This window comes from Leguminivora glycinivorella, chromosome 20, assembly GCF_023078275.1.
Source record: "Leguminivora glycinivorella isolate SPB_JAAS2020 chromosome 20, LegGlyc_1.1, whole genome shotgun sequence".
Classification (NCBI taxonomy): Eukaryota; Metazoa; Arthropoda; class Insecta; order Lepidoptera; family Tortricidae; genus Leguminivora; species Leguminivora glycinivorella.
The window spans coordinates 7,749,488-7,768,065 of NC_062990.1; the positions used below are offsets into that span (position 1 = coordinate 7,749,488).

The 18,578-nt window shown below is 38.2% G+C and overlaps 1 protein-coding gene across 1 annotated transcript in view; it reads left to right on the forward strand.

The window, feature by feature from the left end:
* Positions 1–18,578, forward strand: part of LOC125237003 (B-cell receptor CD22-like) — a 440,892-nt gene that overhangs the window by 384,636 nt on the left and 37,678 nt on the right. Inside the window, exons 8-9 of the mRNA XM_048143915.1 lie at positions 316–467; positions 7,660–7,804. Of these exons, the coding sequence (XP_047999872.1) occupies positions 316–467; positions 7,660–7,804 (297 nt within the window). The remainder of the gene's footprint in view (positions 1–315; positions 468–7,659; positions 7,805–18,578) is intronic.

An 18,578-nucleotide genomic window follows, 5' to 3' on the forward strand; every position in this document is an offset into this window, starting at 1 on the left:
GGAGAAAGTGAACAGTGCCTCTAACGCCGTGTCTTGCGTGGGCGACGGTGGCGCGACCGTCGCCGTCGCGTCTCATACTTCCATATCGATAAGGTTTGATTTCGTAAGCGTTGCATCGCCGTCGCGCGACCATCGCGCGACCGTCGCCCACGCAAGCTACGGTGTAAGCGGTTACTAGAACCAAACATATATTTCCGTGACGCGTACGCTATCGCGCAATGTATTTTTAAACGTCAAAAACTCACGATAGATTCTTAGAACGTCTGTCCTTCCGTCATTTGTTTGCAAACATTAATATTTATCTTTTGTTCACAGTGCGTCCCCTCTGGGTCCGACTGCAAGGCGGCAAGCGACCTCTAGTGGCAGGACAGAAAACTGAATTAATCTGCCAAGCTGTCGGTGCAAGGCCGAAACCCTCGATAACATGGTGGCGGGGTGGAACAAAGCTCAAGAACGTTAGAGAAACTGTAAGTTCCATTTTAATAAAGTTTGCGCTAGAAGCATTTTACTGGGAAATCTCTCGAAGGTAGAAAGCGCCCTCTGATGTCAGAAGACTAAACTCATCTGCCAAGCCGTCGGCGTTAGACCTAAACCCTCTAAGTATAATGTGGTAGAGGGGTGGAAGGCTGGAACAAAGCTTAAGAATGTCAGAGAAACCGTAAGTTATGTCAGAGAAACCGTAAGTGATTAATTTAATAATTCTTTTGCTAAAAGTTTCTCACTGGTACTGGCACAATCTTGAAGGTAGAGAGCGCCCTCTCATGGCAGAAGACTGAACTCATCTGCCATGCTGTTGGTGCCAGGCCAAAGCCCTCTATAACGTGGAGGAGGGGGGAGGGGTGATACGAAGCTGAATTAGTACCTTTAATGAAACTTGTTTTGATGATTCATTTTATCAAAAAAGCAATACATAGCGTGAAGCGTCCTCTAGTGATAAAACTATAAACTAAATTCCTTCCAAATAGAAAATAAACTGGATTTTAAGAGTACAGAACCGTATTAGATTCCTTATAAGCTTAATATACCTACTACACGACATATCGACAGAGTGATGTTTGACGGTATGAAATACGAATTGATCCGTCAAAATACAATGGAAAAACATTCTATTAAACTGTCGTACCTGTTCAAGTAAATTCGTCATCAACTCTGATACAATTACCCCACCCAATACTTTACAATATCGTTTCATACAAACCAAATTGCCTCCACTTAATTGAAGTAATGACCCTGCAGTCGCCATCAGATATATCTGCACGCCCGATGTGCTCGAAAATATCTGAGCACGCAGGCTGGAATACAGGCGAGTTTAGGGTTGCAAAAAAAAAGGCTTTTTTTTCTGGCTTGAAAAAAAAAAACATGAAAACAAAACCGTGCAGAAAACATTTTTTTTCTGAAATATGTTTTTTTTTTCAAAGTAGGTACAAAATATCAGAATTTGCATGGCAGTTCATATATTTAAACGGTTTTTTTAGGCTTCTTGTTAACTATTAAACGAATTTAATGTAATACCTTTAATTTCTGGTTTACTTTAAATTTATTAAATCTGTAGTTGGTAGGCAATTATCGCTATTTACTGTTGACAACACCACCGCCTCTCCACGCTCCACGCCGCATCGGGGATTCCCCAATAAACGTGTGTACCTACTGAATGTTTTTCGAATTAAAATGTGCGCTATTGTTATTGAAACGTTACTACTCACGAAAAACCGTGACCGCAACGCACATGTGACACCACTTGAGTTGCAGGCGTCCATAGGCTACGGTGACCGCTTTCCAGCAGGCGGACCGTATGTTTGTTTGCCACCGACGTAGTGCCAAAAAAAAGTATTTATTATTCACGTGAAAAAAAAACATAAAATTATTTATCTACAAATATACTAGGTTATAACAATGATGCTAGGTTTTTTTTCCTATTTTTTTTTCATAATTCTGAAAAAAAAAAAGATCATTTGTTTTTGTAACCCCCGACGCAAAAACGACTGTTTGTTATAAGTTTGTGTGTCTAAGTGTGTGTGTCTGTCTGTGGCATCGTAGCTCCCGAACGGATGAACCGATTTAGATTTCGTTTTTTTGTATCTGAAAGCTGAGTTAGTCGGGAGTGTTCTTAGCCATGTTTCATGAAAATCGGTCTACTACGTCGCGGTCGGGGGTTTTTCAAAATTTTAATTCTATTTGCAACCCTAGGCGAGTTCAGATATTATGAGTACATTGGCCGTTCCGATATTTATGATAGCAATTGTACAAGCGCCGTTTTCGAAAGCCTATAAACGAAATCGGACTTTATTGCAATATAAATTTAAGTAGTAATTTTCGGATTTTGGTTCATTAAAGGTAAATGAACGGTTTTGTACGGTAATGCGCGTTCGTATTTCAGTGGGGTTTTTAAATGAAATTGTAGTTAAAGCGATCTGTGTACAGTTTGTGGATAAAATTGTTCAGAATATTTAAATCATAGATAAAATCAGAAACAACGTACAGTGTGCTGGTATTACATGGAGAAATTATGAATGAATTCATTGATATATGCACTTTTGCAGCTGACTGTACATTTAATAACCTAACCACAAAATTAAAATTTTGATAAAACCCCCGACCGCGACGTAGACCGATTTTCATGAAACATGGCTAATAACACTCCCAACTAACACAGCTTTCAAATAAAAAAAAACTTAATCGAAATCGGTTCATCCGTTGGGGAGCTACGATGCCACAGACAGACAGACACACAGACAGACAAACAGACAGACATAAGTTTAACGTGTCTGTCTGTCTGTCTGTCAGACAGACAGACACGTTAAACTTATAACACCCTGTCGTTTTTGCGTGGAGGGTTAAAAGACTATGTGCATCCATACTAATATTATAAATGGGAAAGTGTGTATGTCTGTTTGTTTGTCCGTCTTTATAAATAAATATCTGGGCGACCGAGCTTCGCTCGGTTCTGTTTCGTATCCTTGACCTGTGTCGCCATCTAGTTCGAAAATATATAGTACCTACATCGATCAATCGAAAGAACTCTCAGTCTTAACAACACAACTACTCCACACGAGATGGCGCGCGTTTCGTCACAAAATCTCAGTGTAGTTTTCTATTCGTGTTAGCCTTGACCTGTGTCGCCATCTAGTCTTTGAAGTAAATAATACTTACATCGACCGAAAGACTTCTGTCTCAACAGTACAACTACTCCACACGAGATGGCGCGCGAAGAAAAACGCGTGAAAACTCGAAAATTCGCGTTTTCCGGGACCTAAGGATATGTTAGATCGATTTTTCACCCACTAAAACCCCCACATAACAAATTTCAGCGAAATCGTTAGAGCGGTTTCCGAGATCGTCGGTATAAATAAATAAATAGATAAATAAATAAATAAATAAATAAATAAATATACAAGAATTGCTCGTTTAATAGTATAAGATTAATGATAAATGAATCCAGGCATAGAATTACTTAGTGTTATCAATGTTATCATTAATTGAGAGGTGTTTTTGAGTTTTTCTCTCATTATAGGATGGGTGTGAAACCCATCCTATAATGATTTTTTGAAAAAAAAAAAACCGGCCAAGAGCGTGTCGGACCACGCTCAGTGTAGGGTTCCGTAGTTTTCCGTATTTTTCTCAAAAACTACTGAACCTATCAAGTTCAAAACAATTTTCCTAGAAAGTCCTTATAAAGTTCTACTTTTGTGATTTCTTTCATATTTTTTAAACATATGGTTCAAAAGTTAGAAGGGGGGGGGGACGCACTTTTTTTCATTTAGGAGCGATTATTTCCGAAAATATTAATATTATCAAAAAACGATCTTAGTAAACCCTTATTCATTTTTAAATACCTATCCAACAATATATCACACGTTGGGGTTGGAACGAAAAAAAAAATCAGCCCCCACTTTACATGTAGGTGGGATACCCTAATAAAACATATTTTTCCATTTTTTATTTTTTCACTTTGTTGGCGTGATTGATATACATATTGGTACCAAATTTCAGCTTTCTAGTGCTAACGGTTACTGAGATTATCCGCGGACGGACGGACGGACGGACGGACGGACGGACGGACGGACGGACGGACGGACGGACGGACAGACAGACATGGCGAAACTATAAGGGTTCCTAGTTGACTACGGAACCCTAAAAATCCCGGTAGTATTATACTGTAAACGTGGTTGCGATGACAGTCAATGACATCTGTCAACGAGCGTTTAACGCGTGTTTTTGCATTACATTGCGGGCCGAATTATTTTGTATGTATAGAAAAGTAAAAGTTATCTAATTACATTTCTTATGTTCTATACTCACCGTTAAGAGATTTGCCCGTATTAGCTTTATACCCTCTATGACACACAAAACATTCCGACGTTTCGACTCCTTTACAACGTTAGTGATCAACGAACAAGGGTACGGAAACAAGCATCATGCCATGACGTCATAGACGTATTGTAGCTTGTTTAATTTATAAATGTATAGACAAGCTAGAACATGTTTAGATCGAATGCAGAGCGGCCATTTTGTTAGCACAATTGGCCGCGTGTAATTGCCATTAATAGTCCGCAGTGTCGGCACAATGCGGACAGCACAATAGTTAACCATTATATTGATGCTCTGATAGTCACAGTGACTTTGCGAACAGTAGCTATCTAGTTTTTTATTCACTTGTAAAAAGTTTGCCTTTACTTCGTTTTTATACTGAAAAACAACTTGGTCGCATTATTGATAGGGCAATAGGTATTTGTTATTATGAATCTTATAAGGACAATATTTTGTTTTTACTTTTGATAACAAATTTTGGACAAGTTTACATTTTAAATTTTGCCAATGACAATTTTTTTTTCCTTTTGAAAAACGAAGTTTTTGTTTAAGTCTTTAGACCCGGATATGGTGTTTACTTTTGTTATTTCAGAAGGTAGTGCCTATAAAAATAGACGAAACAATCACAAACACAAGCTAAAACAATACTCTGTACTAAAATGACCTCGTTATCATTTCTACTCTAATAAATTATAAAAAAATACCCCAATCGACTAATTCTCTCATAACGCTCCACAAAACGTGTATTCTATTATCTATGCTCATTAAGTTTATTACGACCCGTATGTAAAACGTTTCAATCACGAAGACGCCTCCTTTCTCTCATATTTTCACAGAAGTAAAGGTTACATTTGTGAGGTCCGCGCGCCATTATGAATGAAATGAGCTATACCACCCTTATATTTAAAAAAATCGTATCTCCCTAGTTCATTATAAAATAATTACGACCTTTTTAAAATTAGGTACTTCATTTGTGTGAAAACAATTTATAATAGAGTTTTTTGACACGTGTTTTGTTCAATTAAATAATAGGGGTCACGTTTTAGCGTATTGATCTGTTTCTTTTTTTTAAACCCACTGTAATTAAAGTACCTGCATTCAACTGTAATGTGTGTCCGTATGGTATGCCCTTTTTAATGTAATTTGATAGTTATTGTATTGTATAAAAAATGCGTAGACATTGTGGTGTAGGCTAGTAAAAGAAATACCGACATCTTACAAATTATGTCATATACAAAAAAAATGTACCTAATTGAATGTTAGTTATTCTACTTGTTTTAGAAGACAGTCAAATTGTTTAGGTGACATTGACAGTCAAGTTAGACATTGAAAGCCAGATAGATCAAGTTCATATCAAAAGATAATAAAATTTCTAAAGATCGATCTCTGCTATATAAAGTTTCCAATTGCTGGAAAATTACGTAGGTATAATAATTTTGGCAAATATACTTTAAATGAATTTTTGAGAAGTAAAAATGTCTCTAACCGATTTTACTGCCTTGAGTGAGGTTTGAACTCAACATCCAGATTTTATGAGTTCAAGTCTCAATTTATTCTGTCTTTTATTATTCATAGTATTTTGTAGACTTTTTAAAATTAATATTTAATTTTTTACTGTTTGTTTGTACCCGCCATGTTTGCACAGTTTTGTTAAGTACTTACTGTTGAACACTTTACTGTGACACTAAGAGAAAGACGGTGTTCGCCTGATCGCTGATTAGCTCTTGTCAAAGTCTAGTCTAGGTCTTAGCCCTTAGGGCATGTTCTATTCAATGGGTACAATACTTACTTATATGTAAACAGATGTACAGTGAAATAGGTCGTAGGGTAAACTCGCCTCATTCGGTGACATGCTTAATTCGGTGAAACAACCAAAAATCGTCTTTCGGAATAGTGCTTCAAAGCTTGTATCACCGAATTAGTGCGTTTTCACATTATCCGATCCGATATCGGATATCGGACCGATATCCCATACATTTAAGCCGCCATCTTGGATTTTTGCCTTTGAAATCTTTCCGACATCCGATATCGGATCGGATAATGTGAAAACGCACTTAGGCGTGTCACCGAATGAGGCGAGTTTACCCTAACGCTAGTAGTAATAAGTAACAAAGACGTGAATATTAGATTATTACATACAACATACATACAATCACGCCTGTATCCCATAAACTGCCACTCTTTAGATTATTTATTTAACAAAATCTTAGAAAAATCCTTTAAAGTTTAAATAATGTAACTGTCCGCTATCGTGTTGGTCGCCCCCTAATTTTAAGTGAGAAATTGTAAATTTAGGAATATAAATAAGTAATAGAGCCTGTTCGGAAAGAAAAGAGCTGTGAAATGTATGGGGTTTAATACATTCCTCGACACTTCTGTTACATTTTCATCTGAATATGAAGTTATCGTAGCACTCCATACCCTGACACTTAATTAAATAAATAAATAAATAAATCTTATATCTTTAAACGAGCAATTCTTGTATATTTATTTATTTATTTATTTATATATTTATTTATACTGACGATCTCGGAAATTAACCGCTCTAACGATTTCGCTGAAATTTGTTATGTGGGGGTTTTTGGGGGTGAAAAATCGGTCTAACTTATCCTTAGGTCCCGGAAAACGCGACTTTTCGAGTTTTCATGTGTTTTTCTTCGCGCGCCATCTCGTGTGCAGTAGTTGTACTGTTAAGACAGAATTCTTTCGGTCGATGTAAGTACTATTTATTGCAAACACTAGATGGCGACACAGGTCAAGGCTAAAATGAATAGAAAAATACACTGAGTTTTTGTGGCGAATCGCGCGCCATCTCGTGTGGAGTAGTTGTGTTGTTAAGGCTGAGAATTCTTTCGCTCGATGTAGGTACTATTCATTTTTGAACTAGATGGCGACACATGTCAAGGATACGAAACAGAACCGAGCGAAGCTCGGTCGCCCAGATATTAAATATTATAGGACATTCTTACACAGATTGACTGAGGCCCACGGTAAGCTCAAGAAGGCTTGTGTTGTGGGTACTCAGACAACGATATATATAATATATAAATACTTATATACGTAGAAAACATCCATGACTCAGGAACAAATATCTGTGCTCATCACACAAATAAATGCCCTTACCGGGATTCGAACCCGGGACCGCGGCGTAGCAGGCAGGGCAATTGATACTAGGCAATGCAATGTTAGCCCGGACAACAATCAAAATACATCATAATATCCATAATAAGTGGGGTTTCTACTTTGTCTCGAGTCGACCTTTTATTGTGTACCTACAGTCTACCAGATCCATGCAAGTTTCTCCTTCTTTTTTTTAAATTAAAAGATACTAAAACAAACCTCCCCTTACAGACATCCACGGATGGCAACATCACCAACAGCATATTGACCTTCGAACCAGCCATCGATGACGCAGGGAGGGTCCTATCTTGCCGAGCGACTCAACCTTCCCTACCTCACTCTACACATGAAGATGGCTGGAAAATGGAGATCCAACGTAAGTATATTTAACCTTACTTACCACCAACTACATGGCGTGCAACGGGGCGGAGCGTGCGGCGTGCATATCAAACAATTGAAGCTCATACAAGTGTCCTGAGTCGACGCTGCGTAGCGTGGACGCACGCTCGCCCGCCACGCTGAACGCTCCGCTCCGAGCGTCCACTCAGGCCTTACACTAAACAACACTTTTATTAATGGCATTTGTACACCATTCATGGAGTACTGCTTAAAGGGCCAGTTGCATCGACCACAGTTAACAGACTCGTCAACATCACGCAGCAGAAGTCTATGGAAAATCACGTACAAACAATTTTAGCGAACGCTAAATTCGGCGACAGACGGTTTGGTGCAACCGACCTTAAGTGATTTTCCCACCACAGTCTGAACATAGAACGTATGGCTATTAACGCAGTGGTTTGCGTGGACGACGGACGCGCGACGGCGATGCGACGCGACGCGGCGCGACGAAATCAAAACTTCCATCTCTATGGAAGTGTCTTAAATAGGTGGGCGACTTCGATAAACTATCGATGATGGACATTTTCAGAATTTGGGACCCCCCAATAACCGTAAGTTGTTGTGTTGGGTGAGCGCTTTATCCGCCAACAAACTGTCCTCAGTTTGGCGGAATTGTTTCTTGTAAAAATTTGATTGATTGATTGATTGATAGTTCTAAGTTTCTTGTTATAAATAAATTATAAACAAAAATTAACTCACTGTCAGTTTTGTGACGATAAAAAAGCATGAAATTTCAATAAAAATATTGTTTTTGTGTTAATTACATAAACTTTAAGCGATAATTTACATTCATGTGAAAAAAGTACATTTTTACACAGATTTTATGCTTAATTGTCGTCACGAAACTGACAGCGAGTTAATTTTTGTAAACAACTGTCACTAATTTTGGGTCCCAATTTCTAAAAAATGCCCTGATAGGCGATGCGATGCGACGCGACCGCGACCGTCGTCCACGCAAACCACAGTGTAAATGGGCCATTTTTTTCAAAGTTGTCCACCCCACTTGCAACATGGGTATTTTTTACGCGATTCATACTCAGAATCGAGAGCTCTTTTGATTCTGATAGAAGAAAAAAAAATGTCCCAAGATTTCCATACATTTTTTCGAACCTTCCATTCCGTTACCGCCACACAAAATGTATGAAAAAGTGGTAACGGAATAAAAAAAAACCTTGGGACACTTTTTTTCTCCTATTAGAATTGAAAGAGCTCGCGATTCTGAGTGGAAAACACATAAACATTGCCTAATCTAAAAAAAAAGTGGGGTGGACAACTTTGAAAAAAAAAATGGCCCAAATGGTCATTACGACATTTCAGAATGCGTCATAGATTTGAGTAATACCAGGAGTCTACCAATTACTGTTCCTAATGGTCTCATTAATTGACTTCGAATGAGTCGATTGGCGCCGTCATTCATTATGTGAAAGTGGCAGGCAATATATGGCACGTGTGAACGGACATTTATTTGAATAGATGCCGAATCTGATAATTAAATGTAAGGTAAATGCGGAAACTTTCCAAAGGAAATGAAAAACTCTTGGAAATTTCATAAAAGTTAAAAAACAGGAAATTTAAATTTATGAAATACCTACCTACAAAAAAATTAGGAAAGTTTCAGAATTCTTGAAAATTTGGCAATTTTGGAAAGGTTTCGTCGGCACATCAGTAGTCATACGATACACGTGCGAAGAGGAAAGTCGTAACTCGTGTCGATGTAAAACGCTCCCTTCGGTCCTGCTATAATTTATCGTCGCTCGAACTTCATCTTTTCCGCACTTGTATCCTAATATACTAATTACCTCCACCACCTGAACATAGAACGTAACTAATAGTAGATACATTACATTACAATTGCGGAAAAGAGAGAATTCGAAACGAGTGGCGATAAATTGAATCTCTTTGCACTTGTATCGTACGACGTTTTGCAGTACATAAATGAAGTGCGGTAATAAAGCATATATGTTTATTTATTTATTTATTTATTCAAACAAAAATTAATACAGTATAACAGAATATACCAAATAACTGTACAATTCAGACTTAGATACTAGAGTAGGTAGGTACACAAGACAACACTTTACAAATACAGTTTTATAAAACAGCACTGCCATCCATCATCTCGCAATACTTCAGACAGACGCTGCACACACTTGCCCATCGACTCGCAAACAAATCACTTTCAGGTGCCCATAACAGAAGCGCGTTCAAAAATTTCAGAGCTCGAACAAGGGGAAACTTTTGGCGCGCCACAGTACGCGTTGTGGGAATGGCAAGAAGGTTGGGAGTCCTAGGCCGTAGCTCCTGCTTGGATAGAAAAGGAATAGAGAGCCTCACTATCTGTGCCACTAGATCAGGGCAGTCAGAGTCTCCCCGCAAAGTACTACAAGCCATAACCATAAGCTTATGATTACGCCTTACTTGTAAAGAATTGAAATCGAGGCATCCTAACAAGAATTTAGTAGGATATAGGAATGGATAGTACTTATACATATTCTTGTAAAGAAATCTTAAGAATGCCTTTTGTACTTTTTCTAGAAGCAACGCATACGTACTCTCAGCTGAATTCTATACTAAACTAGCGGTTTCCAGCTTACTCCGAACAAGAGCCGTATAGATAGAGTAATTTAATTGCCTTTGGGTTGGTAAACTCACGAGCATTTCTGACGATGAATCCCAGCCTTTTAAAACAATCTGCAGCTAGCGCCTCGATATGATCGCGAAACGTCAATTTACTATCAAAGATGACACCGAGGTCCTTTACTGTAGCTACGCGGGTTATTACTTCAGATCTCAGCATATACTTGGCATGTAACGGTTTCTGTGACCGCGTAAAAGACAGAACGCAGCATTTGGAGACATTAAAAAAGAGTTTGTTTATGGTGCTCCAGTTGATCACGGCCTCTATGTCTGCCTGCATTGCCTCGCAATCTGCCACTCTTTATGTTGTACTGTAAATGTTTTTTTTTTATACCACGTCGGTGACAAACAGGTGTACGGCCCGCCTGATGGAGAGCAGTCACCGTAACCTATGGACACTTGCAACTCAAGGGGTGTCACATGTTATGGCTATTACGCTATTTCCGATTACGTCATGGATTTGACTAATACCAGACCCATTAGCACAACTTGCGTTGTCGCGCGCGAGTCTATACATCAGTTGAGCTAGGGCGGCTGGAGCCTACCAATTACTGTTCCTAATGGTAACTCATTAATTGACTTCGAATGAGTAGTTCCCATTGGCTTCGTCATGCATTATGTGGAAGTGACAGGGAATATGGCACGTGCGAACGGACACTTATCTGAATAGAAACCTAATGTGGAAATTATAATTTAGAAAAGAGATAGAGATTTTAACTATAAAACTCCCGTGAGACTCTCACATATTAAAAAAAAATTAAGCGGGTTACTCACATATTAAGTCGATTTAGCGTTCGACATTTGTTTTGATCCAATTTTCGAGGATCTTTCTCAAGACCTCAAGAGTATCGACCCTGCCCTTACGTGTCGAGAGCGCGACGCATACTGCGGGCGCTTGCTTGCTTTTTTTTTTAATAAGAGATAGAGAGGTGACAGGTTAAGAATTGCACCGCTCTTCTTGCCGTGGGTGTCGTCGAAGTCGACTGTGGGATATGGGTTAAATGTGGCTTAGGCGAAAGGCTTGCAACCTGTCCTGCCACTGCAATATCACAATTTCGTTTTCCTTCAACCCCTTAATTGTCAAGAGTGGCACTGAAACTTGAGTAGTTTCATGTGATCTGCCTATGCTTTTTTATGTATGGGGGTATGTGTGAGATAGAGAGAGACTACCGTTTCGTTCATTACTGCGCGAGATACTGGCAGTTTGCCAAAATTTGCAACCTAGTTTGTGAGATCCACAAAACGGTCTACTTTGTTGGTAAAGTGGCGTATCTTAATCAAATGCAGAAGTCGGCGAATTCAAACCTAAGTTGCCAAAAGTTAAATACTTGATACTTTTTGAACAAAAAAAAGCAATTTTTAAGTAGAAAAAAGCAATTTTGAAGTAGTAAATTCCAATTTTTAAATAAAAAATCAAGAACACGATTGCTCATCTAATTGTTATATTGGTGTAAGCAACTTCTTGTTATTTCATAATAAGAACACTATAATTTATTGTCTGCACATTATTAAGTATTTTGTGTGATCTGCCTAGTTATATCTGTAACGTTAATCCTTTGAAAATGACGGGACGTGTGTAGCTATTTAACCCCTTTGAATGTCATGTGCCAAATGAGCTTTGTCTAATGCCAACGATATGATATGAAAGCCTGCGATATTCACATTAACGATATTCAAATTTTGATAACAATCAGTAAGTATTCGGAATATACGCTGTGGATACATAACAGCCGGCGTATCATGCTTCCAATTTTATCACTTATCCACGTGGATAAGACATCTGACACGCTTTGGCAAGTATGTCAGTGTGAGAGTGACAGATCTGATGTCTTATCCACGTGGATAAGTGATAAAATTGGAAACATAATACGCTGGCTGTTATGTATTCTGCTGTAGCATCCATACATTCCATACTAATATTATAAATGGGAAAGTGTGTGTGTCAGTTTGTTTGTCCGTCTTTCACGGTAAAACGGAGCGACGAATTGACGTGATTTTTTTAGTGGAGATAGTTGAAGGAATGGAGAGTAACATAGGCTACTTTTTGTCTCTTTCTAACGCGAGTGAAGCCGCGGGCAAAAGCTGGTTAGTTTATAAGACTGTTAGCTTAACAACACTAACTTCATAACACGATTTATAAAAAGGAATGTCTCTTGGAGAGTCTTTACACCTCCAAATATTATTTACTAGTATGCTACTGAGCCATTTATTGAGGAATATTAACATCTCCAAAAATGTACTTAATGTTAACCATAGTAAATCCTTGTCCTTTACCTTTAAGTCTTAAATTTTGTGCCAAAAATAGGACGTTGGGTTTCACAAGGTTATTAGTTATAACAATCAGCTTATGTATGCCACGATTTTATCCGCATAGTATCATAGAATAGCCAATTAGCGAGCTAAGTTTAGCCAAGAATAGACGATTAAAAAAAGCAAAGTGCCCTATTCAACACCAGTCCTAAAATTCAAGTTCTGAGACCACTTTACAAAATATTACAAGAATTTTGTAAGTCATAAATATTTTTGTACCGAAACTTGGACGTTGGGCGGCACAAGGTTTACAGTTACCATAACCAGTATGCCAGGCTTTGATCCGCGTAGTAGCATAGAATAGTCAATTAGCAAGCCAGGTTTAGCCAAGAATAGACAATTGAGAACATCCTGGAAGGCACTATTGCCTAGTGCCTATGCTTTGACGTAACATGGATTCTGAAATGACTTAAGTGAAATGGAAACCGACAGTGAACTCACCTTTGTTGCATTAATCGTAAACCTTAAGTACTTGTCTGATACAAAATTTTGTATAATATTAACATTGACGCAGGGAGACGATATCAGACGCCAAATTTTACTCTAAGATACCTATTAACTAACCACATAATTAAAATTAAAAAAAAAAACCGAAATAGTGGACCGATGAACACTCCAGCTTTCAAACAAAACAAAACTAAATCTAAGTCGGTTCATCCGTTCGGGAGCTACGATGCCACAGACAGACAGACACGTCAAACTTATAACACCCCGTCGTTTTTGCGTCGGGGGTTAAAAACTAACTAATACTATTTTGTTTTTAACTGGAAGTTTTTACAAATCTATCAAGAGAGTATATTGATTTAGACTAACACGATTTGCACTCATAATTTTAGAACAAAACGGGACTTAATCGCACAGGGATAGTACGTGAAGCGATTGAAATTAGGAAGCATCGAAATTTCAACCAAAATGAGGGACAGGGAATTTCTTCTTCGTGGAATCCAGTGATTAGCAAATGAAAGCGTGAAAAAACACCGAGGGACACACCGGCTGATGTCGTGAGTGTTGTGTGTAGGCAAAGTGACAACCCTAGCGCAAAAGTGAATAATCAAGAACAAGTGCGGGTAGTTCGAGAAACTCGCGCGGCTAGAAGATGTTGATGCAATTCCTCGCCAGTCTACCCGTGACCACGAACATAATGTGATGTTCGAAACGTCGGGCCTAATATAAATGTAAGTGTTTACGCGATTAAGTCCCGTTTTGTTCTAAAACTATCAAGAGAGTGTCGAAATAATAGCTTATTTGAGGCTTCAACTGCCGTATATTTTTTTTCTTTTAATATTTATCCAGGTACCTACAGGGAACCAATTTCGACGGGGGGTTAATTTCAACTGATCGATTTTTTCCATGTTTTACATGTATCCACTGAACACTTGCGCCACATAATATATGACCAGCGGACACTATTTAATAATGCAAAAATTGTAAACTAATGGAAGAAAATCGACCAGTTTAAATTGCCCCCTCAATCGAAATGGCCCCCCTGTACCTTACTTTTTTATTTAATCTACAACTACATATTTTAACGCGTTTCTGAAATAAAAGGCCCGTTCTGATCTTTTGAAGTACGAAACCCTAAAAACTAACGCCATCCATCTACTACGTCAACCATACTATTTACATCCACTCGGATAGCCAGGCGGCACTCTTAGCCCTAACTTCGGACGTCACAACGTCCAAGCTGGTTGAGAACTGCAGGCAACTATAAAACAACCTTGGATCCAAAAACAAGGTTGTCTTAAGATGGGTCCCGGGGCACGCAGGCATCGAAGGCAACGAGAAAGCCGACGAGCTTGCACGTACGGGGGCAAAGGGTAAGCACCATGGCCCAGAGCCTTTCTGTGGTATCCCGAAAAGCCTTACGAAACTAACCCTAAAGACCTACTGTCAATACAAAACTATTCAGCTCTGGAGGAACACTCCAGGCATGAACCATTCCAAGGCTCTCATCAGAGCCTACAGCAAAAAGGCATCCTCAAATGCCTTGGCGCTGTCAAGGAACCAACTGCGCAACCTAGTGAGGGTGCTGACAGGGCATTGCCACCTGAACAAGCACATGCACACTATCGGGAAACGTGCAAACGGGCGGTGCAGATTCTGTCTAGAGTCTGATGAAACGCCCCTGCACATCCTGGCAGAGTGCCCCTCTCTAATGCGCACGCGTAGGGTTGTAAAAAAACGGTTTTTTTTCTGGCTTGAAAAAAAACATGAAAAAAAACCGTGAAAAAAACAGTTTTTTTTCTGGAGTATGTTTTTTTTCTAAAGTACGAAATCTCAAAATTGGACGGTGTTATGGAATAGCGAACTAAGCGCCAAAATCCGAAAAAAAAGTTATGAATGCAGTTCTGATATAAATGTGATAATCTATAGTATTGACTATTTCATTGTTGAAAAATCATGCTTACAGCCTTATTTTAAGGGGTAGAATCAAGCGACACGTTAAAATTTGTATGGCCCTGTGTACTAAGTCGTTACGTAAAAACGAATTGAACGCCAAATTTACTTTTACAAATTATAATAAGCGTTTATTCTAAATCGCAAAATCGAGTTGAACGCCATAAAGATGTTATTAATTTTTGACGTTCATATGCGCATTGTAATATGCCTACTTGAAAAATAAATATTTCATTTTCATTTTCATTTTCAATTCGTTTTGGTTTAAAGTTTTGATCATTTATAAACGCAATATCGATTTAACCGCCCTATTGGTGTCGTTTAATTCGTTGTTACATATTTGAAATTGCAGGATATTTCGCTTAATGAGAACTAAGTATCAAGAGGTTTTGTTATATCATAATATCTTATGTGTGTAATCCTGGCTAGTACTAATGAATTATTATTAGTTACAATGCCAATTTTGCCATATATGCTGATTTTTTTGACATTTATTAAAAAAAGTTGATTGGAGAACAAAACTAAATTGTTAGACGGATTAGTCCTAATCATTGTGGAGGAAAACATTGCTGTTAATTTATTTACAATAGCACTATTTACTCAAATATATGGAATTTTATTTTATTCCAGTATTCACTTTACCTCTAAAAATTTGCATTAAAGAATCAAGCGACAAAATATGTCTCATAGTACGCTACGGCGAAATAAATTAACCTCATCGCAGTATTAGTTCAATAAAGAATCAAGCGGAAAAACGTTAATAACTTCGAAACTTGAATAGGTATGGTGTTATTTTTTTTATCAATTTAAATTATGAACACTGTTATAGGTTCAATGTCAAAATTAACTTTTTTGCTTTATAAATGAACTTACAACAACTGATTCAAATTTCAAATCTTTCTAGCTCATTTTCTCGATTTCAACTAACCGTCGCTTGATCGCTTATTCCATAACACTGTCCAATTTGCAAAGTAGTTAATACTTTTATACGGTTTTTTAGACTTAATGTTAACTATTAAACGAATTTAATCAAATAACTTTAATTTCTGGTCTTATAAAAGTAACATTTACGAAATCTGTAGTTTGTAGTTATCACTATTTACTGTTGGCAACACCACCGCCTCTCCACGCTACACGCCGCATCGGGGATTCCCCAATAAACGTTTGTATACTGAATTAAAATGTACGTTATTGTTATTGAAACACGTTACAACTCACGAAAAACCGTTATTGTCGTATTATTTGTTCATCTGAAAAAAAACCATATTTAGAAAAAAAACCAAGGTGCTCGGTTTTTTTTCATGTTTTTTTTCATAATTCTGAAAAAAAACATTTGGTTTTTTTTCTATTTACAACCCTACGCACGCGTAACATGATTCTGGGCAGCTACCAATTTCACCCAGAGGATGTGAGGTATCTCGATCTCAGAAAGATACTACAAGTCTTTGAATTTGTAGGACTTGATCGAGAGTTGTAGTAGGTGGCGATCACAATAGATCAGAAATGGTCGCAGTGATACATAAGGCGCCCTGAAACCTTACAAAGCCCCTAACCTAGAAGAAGAAGAAGAAGAAGAAGAACGCCATCTATCGGACGCACTTATCCTGGTTTCAAACTATTAGTTCCAGCCAAAGACATATGTAGTAACTCTGTATAGCCAGCTAAAGTCTAAGAAAAAAACGTACCTCAGAACCATATTAGGGAAGGGTACGGTGACCTAGATGGCGTTACACCTTTGGGCTACGCTCAGCTAGATGGCGCTAATATTAATATTTGACATTTTAAAACATATCGAGCTAAGAATATGGGACAAATTGTCAAAACTGAGGTTTAAAAGTTTTAAGCTTGTGTCAAGAGATGGCAGTCTATGCACTATGATTACACATTTTATAAGTACTTCGACAGTAACTCTCTATAATACTCGATCCTCTTTGGTCCTAGCTATGCAATTAGACTTGGCGCCTACGTCATTCTGTCATAAGTATGTCATAAAGCGACCGAGCTGAGTGGGCAATGATCATCAAAGGCATTGACAAAGGCACTAATACGGAATTGAGGTATTGCCTGATTCCTGAATTGATTCCGAGTGATGACTGTGATCACTTGATGTGTGTTCATATTGAGAGCATTAGTAATTGCTGCCCAGAGATATATATTCACGTTCTAGAATAAGTTAGTGTAAGTAGGGCACGCTCCTATTGGGTGTGCGGCGTGCATGTCATAGGTACAAGTGTCCTGAGTCGACGCTGTCACGCTGCTAAGGGTGGACGCACGCTCGCCCGCCCCCGCTTCGCGACCCGCTGAACGCTACGCTCCGAGCGTCTACTCATTAAAAAAAAAGTCGCTAATGTGTACGCGGAAATTTGAACACATCTGGTAGGCCTCAGTTGCTGTTGATTAGAGCGGCTGGAACGGTGCTCCAGAAAGACTCAGATTTGAGTCCTGCCGCGAAGGTGTTTTTTCTTTTTAAATATTCCTTTAATCACAAACTACATATATACAGACTATGCCACCCCGTACCACAAAATGCGACTGTCAAAACGAAACTATTGTTTGCAGCGGAAATGGATAGATGTCGCTCATAGTCCCATTTGGCACATATCTATATTTAATAAATTTGCAAGCCTTGTCATCCGATACATCCGTCTCAGGTTTTTCTCTTCAATCATTTGACAGGTGGAACTGACTAACTATTTATTTTTATGCAGGAACATCGAAATGCCTGACACGTAGCGAAAGCTAGATGATACCGAATTTCGGGCAAATTGTCATGGCACGTTATGGTCTCATCAGAAGTTCGTTCGCTTTTCAATCCAGAGGTCACTGGTTCAAGCCTCGGTGGAGACACACGTAAATATATCCAGTTTTTTGGGTTTTATTATTATTTTATGGTTTTTTATTTGTTTAGATTTTTTTTGCGTAAGTTTTCACGATAATTCTTAATTATTTTGAACGTACATTCCAGAATAGGCAAAATATTACAACCTTAAGTGCGTTTTCACATTATACCCGATCCGCGATATCGGATGTAGGAAGGATTTCAAAGGCGAAAATCAAAGATGGCGACTTAAACATAATATATGCGATATCGGTCAATGAATAAAGGCAAGAAATTGGTTCTAGCTGGGAATTTTCTAGAGATTGAAGACATTATTCCACCATTTGAACTTATGTGCAATAAAGTATAAATAAATCATTGGTTTTTAACCGACTTCAAAAAAGGAGGAGGTTCTCAATTCGACTGAATGTTTTTTTTTTATTTTTTTTTTATTTTTTTTTGTATGTATGTTACTCGATATCTCCGAGAATCGTGGACCGATTTTCAAAATTTTTTTTTTGATCGAACCGGTATAACCCCGAGATGGTCCCATTGGCACCAAGTCAGGGTCTGATGATGGGATCCTGGA